Source organism: Nestor notabilis, unplaced genomic scaffold (assembly GCF_000696875.1).
Source record: "Nestor notabilis isolate BGI_N333 unplaced genomic scaffold, ASM69687v1 scaffold4867, whole genome shotgun sequence".
NCBI lineage: Eukaryota > Metazoa > Chordata > Aves > Psittaciformes > Psittacidae > Nestor > Nestor notabilis.
This window is the reverse complement of record NW_009935939.1, coordinates 70766-78270: the sequence shown is the minus strand read 5'-3', so window position 1 is coordinate 78270 and position 7505 is coordinate 70766. Positions and strand designations below refer to the sequence as shown.

The window sequence follows — 7505 nt, the reverse complement described above, 5'->3', positions numbered from 1 at the left end:
GTAAGGTAGAAGGAAATGGAAAACAGAAACAGGTATGAACTGTCTACAGCCCTTGTACGTACAAAACCACTCTTCCGTATTTACCTATTTAATAACAGAGTAGGAATAAGCAAATGATGAGAGGGGTGGGCAGTGTACATGAAGAAGGCTTCCTGAATTTCTACTCAGCCAAATCTAGACAGATTTACTGGAATTAAGTAAATCCATAAATAGAAATACACAAACCTTCTTGAGTTACATTAACAAACCAAACAAATCAAGTCACCTTTAACTACTAAATTGCCTGTCTCTCTTCGAGCCTTCAAAAAAGCTTTTTTCAGAGGACTGAGCAAATGTTTCCAGGTGCAAATAACTGTCAAATCCCTGTTTTGTGAGAGAGATCAGATTAATTCTGTCCCAGCTGAGTGCAAAATAATCCTAAAGCTTTTTCCAGGCTAACCTGCACCCGTTGACATAGAGTTGAGGGGTTTGGGAACTAACTAAAATAATGTATTAAATGTTTAGATTATAATTCTTCACTGAAAACAATGTAAACCTATGTAAACAGGCTGAAGTCATCCATGCATAGTTCTGTGTTTGAAAGTGATCTCCACATAGAAGTCAGTGCAATCAGAAACACCTTCTCATAGAAACTATCCTGTAGAATTCATGTCAATTTTCTTAACGTTTAGTTTAATCCCCTCCTCTTTTCTTATTTACTCAGTAGCAAGCTTTGATGATCTATATCTGAGAACTGTGGGGCTTGACCCAACATAAGCTCAGGTAAAGCAAGCTGCATTCTGTTGTGCTTTGCAAACATCACTGAAACACAGATATCAGCAGTACAATTTCCCAAAAGAATTTCCCAAAACATATCTTGATAGTCTATTCTTTTTCCTCCATTTTGGAGAAAGCACTTGCCCTTAACGTCTCCATGCAGTTCACAAGAATCAATGCTCCAGTTAACTCTCGCCAATGTTTTGTTACTGGGTTTTTCATTTTATCCAAGGCTGACTGCAGATCTTGTAAGACATCCCTGTAACTGTCTCCATAATGGGCAGCCCATGTGTAGAGAAAGTCATATGCAGGTTTCCACATCATCTGAAAATAAAAGGGAAAAAAAATAAAAAGGTTTAGTTGCAGAAATTGAATTATTGAGAAAAAAAAAAACCCTGCTAAATCTTTCCAATGGTAGAAAAATCATAGAAAAGAAAAAAGAAAATAGGTGTTTGATCCCTAGCCACACTGGAATGCTTTATCATAAAAGGCATGATGATATAAAAACTCCAGTAACCTTATATACTTCATTTCTGTGAAACTCAAATTCTTAGAGAGGTAAAGAAAGAGAAATTCTTGATTCAGATGATTATCACTAAATCCAAATATATGCCTGTCTGAAAGTACAATTCAAAGAACTGGGATAGAAAGAAACCCCCTAGGTCAATTTTGCAATGCGCACCCAGCCGCAATTTCCCTTTTAGAGTCTGGCTGTGCTTTTGATGGTTAATGCCTCCATTTGTCTCACTAATCATCATCCTACTGTCCCTTTACTTAGCCTGGAACTTTTAAACTTGCTTCTTACCTTTACAAAAAGGTTTTCTGGTTACAGCAGCTGGAAGTTGGGCCAAAGCCCAACCAAAACTTTATCTGGCTACTGACATAAAATACAATAAAAAATGTTTTAGAAATACACTGGCAACAAATGTAGAGCTAAGGAGAACCTCCATACTTTATTGGATGTTGGGGGTAACACAGTCACAAGGTTGAGGAAAAGGATGAGACACAATGCTTTCTTTGCCTCAGTCTTTAATAATAAGACCAGTTGTTCTCAGGATACCCAGGTCTGTGGGATGGAAGACAGGGATGGGGAGCTGAATGAAGCCCCCGCAGTCCAAGGGGAAATGATTAGTGACCTGCTACACCTCTTCGACACACACAGGTCTATGGGGCCAGGCAGAACCTACTTAGAGGTACTGAAGGAGCTGTCACAAGGGCTCACTAAGCCAGTTCTCATCATGTATCAGCAGTCCTGGTTAACTGGGAGGTCCCAGTTGACTGGAGGTTAGCAAATGTGACATTCATCTACAAGAACAGCCAAAAGGAGGATCCAGGAAACTACAGGCCTGTCAGTCTGACCTCAGTGTCAGTGAATGCCATCATTTGGCATGTACAAGTGTGAGAGTCAAAAGGTTTTATAATTAATCTCTCAAAATCAGGACATGTAATTTAAAAAGTGTCCTGCAAGAAACGAAGGAAATTAAAAGGTAGGCTACCAGTACTCCTTATTTCAAACTACAGTATGTTTATTTCATGCTAAACAAATACTGAGCAGATCCTTAGCACGTGTATTTTGTCACTGGTCCAGTGACGTTAATTAAATTGTGACAGCATGATTCAAACACCTAGTGGGACATCTTTCGAAGTGCTGATGTCTAGAGTAGGCTTGCCCAGTTTACAAACAAAAAGATTTTTTTTCCCAGATACTGCTTTTCCAAATTTAGCTCAGGCTATCCACTTTCTGGTTTCCTAGTCCTCACTGGCAATAAAGGTTTTACAAACAGCAATTGAGTTAGGAATTCCCTGAAAATGGCCGAAATATGCATAAAATATAAATGTTGGTTTCTTCTACTCTGTCACAACTGATTTTTTTTATTTATTTTTTTTCTGGAATAAAAGAAAATAAAATTATAAAAAAAGGGGGATCAAAAATTTTATAAACTGGTCATCAGTGAAGCATGATTAACTCAGCAATAATTTACACACTCACCACTTTGACCTAATGTTGCAAACAAGGCTTCTAAGGTCCTTCTCTACATCCACATACTCTCATGCAATGGGTGAGCTGAATTGCATTAACATTCCTGAATTATATCAAAGCAGATTTTCAAGCAAAATATTAAATCACTGCAGCATCGTGGGCATGTCTCATCTCAGCTGTGTGCATGAGTTTTCCTTCTGCTCCCACTGCCTCTGATGAGTAGGTAATAATACCTACATCCTCTGTAAAGTGATTTGGAATTTACTGATGAAAAGCACTTCAAAATCTAGGTACCAATTGTATGTACTTCAGGTTGCCTCTGTGACCATCTGGGAGAAGATTTCTACCACTAAAAAAACATATTAAGTCTAAAAGCAGAAACATTTTTCAACCAGTCAATCCTCTTGATGGTAGACAGCACTTGATAGGTAATGAATTAATTAATGCTTTCAGATACTCTACAATAATTAACGAAAACTTGTTACACCCCAATCTTTGCTGGTTTTCCTGCTTTCACACCAGCAACTACTATCAATGAGAAAGTTTTTCCATTAGAAAATTCCGGGCTGGGAAAAGGTTGTTTTAACCAGGGTTCTTTTACACTTCTTAAGTAAAAGTGATGATCAGCAATCATCTTGAAATTAGTGAGACTAATGCTAGCCTTGTAACAATGCTGGGGGTATCTCTGCACAGGTAGGAATTTACACTGCACTAGCTATTTTCATTTTACATCCCTGCTGAACAACGTACACAAAGCTTTATAAACAAACTATTGTTTCTGTATGTAGACGTTCAATTAACCAGAGCACTGAGAGGTTCAGAGGTCTGAAGGAAGCACTGAAATTCAGTAGAAAGTACTGAAATTTAAGGTTAGATTTAAAGGAAGCTGAGTATTCATATGAGATTCCAATGCTAGAAACCTGATGTGGTTGGAACTCACACCTGTGTGGACAAATGCTATTACAAAGCTCACACAAAACCAATAAATTTCTCCTGGACCCATCCTAAGCCTTGAGAAATGACATAAAAATAAAGCAAAATTCTGATCTTTCATTGCTTGTTGAACATACTCTTAAAAAATGGAATATACTGTACTATGGGGGGTTTTATGATAATTCAACTATTCTATATTCTGGCAGCAGACACTGTCATTGAAAGGCAGAGAATTTTGTAGGTATTTTATTATTAACATAATGCAAACTGCTCTTGAAAATAAATTAATAGGGTGTATGAGGCAGAAGATAGGCTTCATGGAAGTAGAGACCCGTTTAAAACAAAGAAAATATACATATTTTTAATATATTTTTATATATATATGCCTATATATAAAAAAATAAATAGGTATGGCACTGGAAAAAGAGTTTTAAGATTGTTTTAATTCCACTGTCTGTTAGCAAAGGAGAAAACATTTCCAAATATCATGGAGACCAGTAGAGTCACACATTGTTCAGGTCTCTAATTCCTTCTGTAGAAAGCTGGAGTTTTGTCAGACAAACACAGAAAGCTTAATAAGTACAACAAAATTCTAGGAAGTTAGACAAGACACTGCATAACAGTAAAAAAAGAAAAAGCAACAGAACAAACCAACATAACAGAAATGAGAAGCATTCACATTCTGTTTAAGTGCAAAAACAGGATGATTTTTTTTTTTTCAGTAAAAAAGCAGCAAACTAGGGATTGGTAGACCTGAGACTTTTATGAGGAAAAAAAAAGTGTAAGGAGAAGGGTGCATCTAGGCGCAAGCAATATACCCAGAATAACTGAAATAAGTAAATAAAGAGACAAAATAGCTGAAAGAAAAGTAAGATCTAAGGAGGATGCACTGTTTGCAAACAGCAATAATGGAGACAATTTTACAGAAAAGTTAATAAACCTTGTAAGTTATCGCATGGAATTTTGGTCAGATATTGACTGGGAAAGAAGGGTAGAGCATTCAAAGGGAATAAAGGGTGGTGGTTCACAGTTAGAGCAGAAATATCTTGACAGGTATCACCAGGCAGATAAAAATGAGATAGAGACTCACTGGATTTAGACTGTGGAAAGGAGGCAGGAAACAGGAAGAATCGGCTACAGGGAAAGAAAGAGGGAAAAAAAAGTTATCTTGAATAGTTTTGAACCTGTGAATGGGAAATAGTGATCTCTCTGGAATGGAGAGAGGAGAGAGAAAGAATTCAGACTGGATCATGTGTACTACCTGCAATAATCAGGGAATGATAGTATAGGCAGAGGGACGGTAGAGCCTGAATGTAAGCACTTTTGGCAGAAAGGTCAGCTTGAGCATCATTCAGCAACTCTTACAGAAGAGGATGTTCAGGGTAATATCCAGTCTGGGACGTAGAAGTCACTGGAACATAACTCCATGGGAAACGACGGATCTATTAGATGCTTTGGTGTTAGAGAAATGCAGGAAGAAACTTGGTTGCCCAGGGAAATGTGTGCCAGGCTGGGCCTCAGCTCAGAGGTGTGGACAGTGGTCCACCCTGTCTTGTGACTTATCTGACATTGCATGGATGCCATGGGTACCTCTGAGCTCCTCAAGTGGCACTAGATATATATATAATCATGCTTCAATGTACATGCACTAAAATACCTCAAATGAGGACAACTGAACTTTTACTTAGAACTCATACTTCTGTATAAGAGTGCGTTACAAAGGAGAATAAATAGCATGACCTGCCTGACAAACTATGAAATTAAAATATGGATTTGCCATGTTTATATAATAGGACAGAAGTGGAATTAGTATAAGAGAATCCAACCTTTTGTCATGCTACTTAAGCTAAATGATGACAATTATGACACAGGCACAGAAAAGTGTTGATGGTGGAGGTAAGCTTCCTTTAAGCGGAAAGAGCAAAAGCTGTACTAAGGGTGATTTGAAGTAGCTCCTGAAAGGACTGGATGGTTTTCCTTATTGAGTCTGAAATGACAACAGAGGAGTGAGAAAGATTAACAACTGAACAGGAGAATAACAAGGGACTGAAAATGGTCCTTGGGTAGGGAATAAAAAGCTGAAGCTCAAGACAGAGACTAGGATCTCCACAGCCAACACTGAACAACTGGATGCAATGGAATATCTAGACAATTGCAAGCAAAAGTTGGTAAGAATTCCTTATATTGAAGGACTTTAAATGAGGAGGCCAAACTGCAGAAAGAAGTGCACAAAGCAAGGAAGAAGAAAGATCTCTGGCAGTGTTTGTTCAGAGGAGAAAGTGTGCACACACCATTACATGTGAGCCTTACCTCCAGAGCTACCGCTCCATTTTTCCCTTGGTGGGGTACTTCATAAGCCTCGATTTGATGCTTTGTGAGTCTGGCTAACTTCTCTGCAAGCTCCCGCCAGTATTTGCCAAGCTTGACAGCTGAAGTCAAAATGATGGTGTCCTGGGTAAGACGTGCCACTAATCCCTGGCAATCTATTTTCAAAAGTGCCTGCAACAATAATTTTCTTTAGTTTTTCTTCACCCGTAATTACAAAAAGAACTTTATAGTTTGTTTTAATAGCACTATTCTGCATTTCTAAGCAGACAGAAGGGCTTTTTGTCAATTTTGTGTCCTTACAAATATGTAACTATTTTTCCTACAAAAAGGCGTTGCCAACAGTTTCATAAGAAAACTGCCCACAAGCTGAAAAAAAAAATTAAGCTGGCATTCAGCTGCTTCATCATTCCACTGTCAAATGGATCCTGCCAAGCTTGAAAGAAAAACATGCTCCTCCAACAAAAATATCTGCGACATCAAAATCAGCTTTTAAAAGCATGATATGAAACTTACAAACTGTTAGAGCACTATTGCACTAAGGTGTGTCCTTTGTCTACTGCTTTTGTAGAAAATTATTGAATACATTGGCCAGCACTTTTTGATTTACATCTTCCACAGAACTGATAAATTGCAGACCATTAAGCAGAAATGCAAGCATCAAACTCTTCCCTCCCCCATGTCAAATGGGACTTTAATAACAAACAAACTAAAACCATTCTAGGAGTGAAACCCTGAAATGCAGATATGTTGCATTCTCCTTTCTTTATTAGTTTGGATAAGAGATAAGGAGAAAAATAGATGGTGGGTTTTTTTTTCTGATCTTCAAATTAACAGTAAAATATTCCACTGAAAATGTTGACTTTTCCAGTGAAAGATCAAGAACAAAGTGAAGAAATTTTTCTTGATTTTTTATATACTAATTTTTAATAAAACATCAAGCATTTCTGAAGAAATCAGACATTTGTGTGATTTAATTGTAAAACATTTTTCCATAAAAATTCTCATTGCAAGCAGTAGAATTTTGTTACACACAGTAGCAAGAAGCAGACTATAGTGTCCAGTGCCAAATCCCCCTATACTTTGGCAAAGAGGACACAAAGTTGTTCAGTTGGTCTTTGCCCTGATAATCAAGAACCCTATAAAATGTAATAATAGGAGATTAATTGAAAGAAATGACCATTAAATTCTGCCCAAAAGTGAGATGGATGATATCTAGTGTTAAGTCTAGCTTTATAAAGACATGGACCTGCATTGGCACTTAAAAATCATACATATTTCAACAAAACAGGACATTTTATTAATCTGTTTATTCCCCACTTTTTCCTATTTTATAATGAACTCTGTTTCACTGTATTCAATTAAAAGTCTGGGTCATTTTCACCTTTAACTCCTTCGTCCCCTTTTTGTACAGAGGAATGGCAGACTAAACAGCACTTCATACTTGCTCAGTTTTATTCCACACACTTTTTAATGCAGTCTTAAGAATTGTAAGTGGCCACTGCTACCA

General features: G+C 37.4%; 1 protein-coding gene across 1 annotated transcript in view; it reads right to left on the bottom strand.

The window, feature by feature from the left end:
• Positions 1-864: 864 nt before the first annotated feature.
• Positions 865-7505, bottom strand: part of MACC1 (metastasis associated in colon cancer 1) — a 67862-nt gene continuing 61221 nt past the window's right edge. Inside the window, exons 5-6 of the mRNA XM_010018069.1 lie at positions 5981-6169; positions 865-1080 (exon numbers count right to left, since the gene is read on the bottom strand). Coding sequence (XP_010016371.1) covers positions 865-1080; positions 5981-6169 — 405 coding nt within the window. The remainder of the gene's footprint in view (positions 1081-5980; positions 6170-7505) is intronic.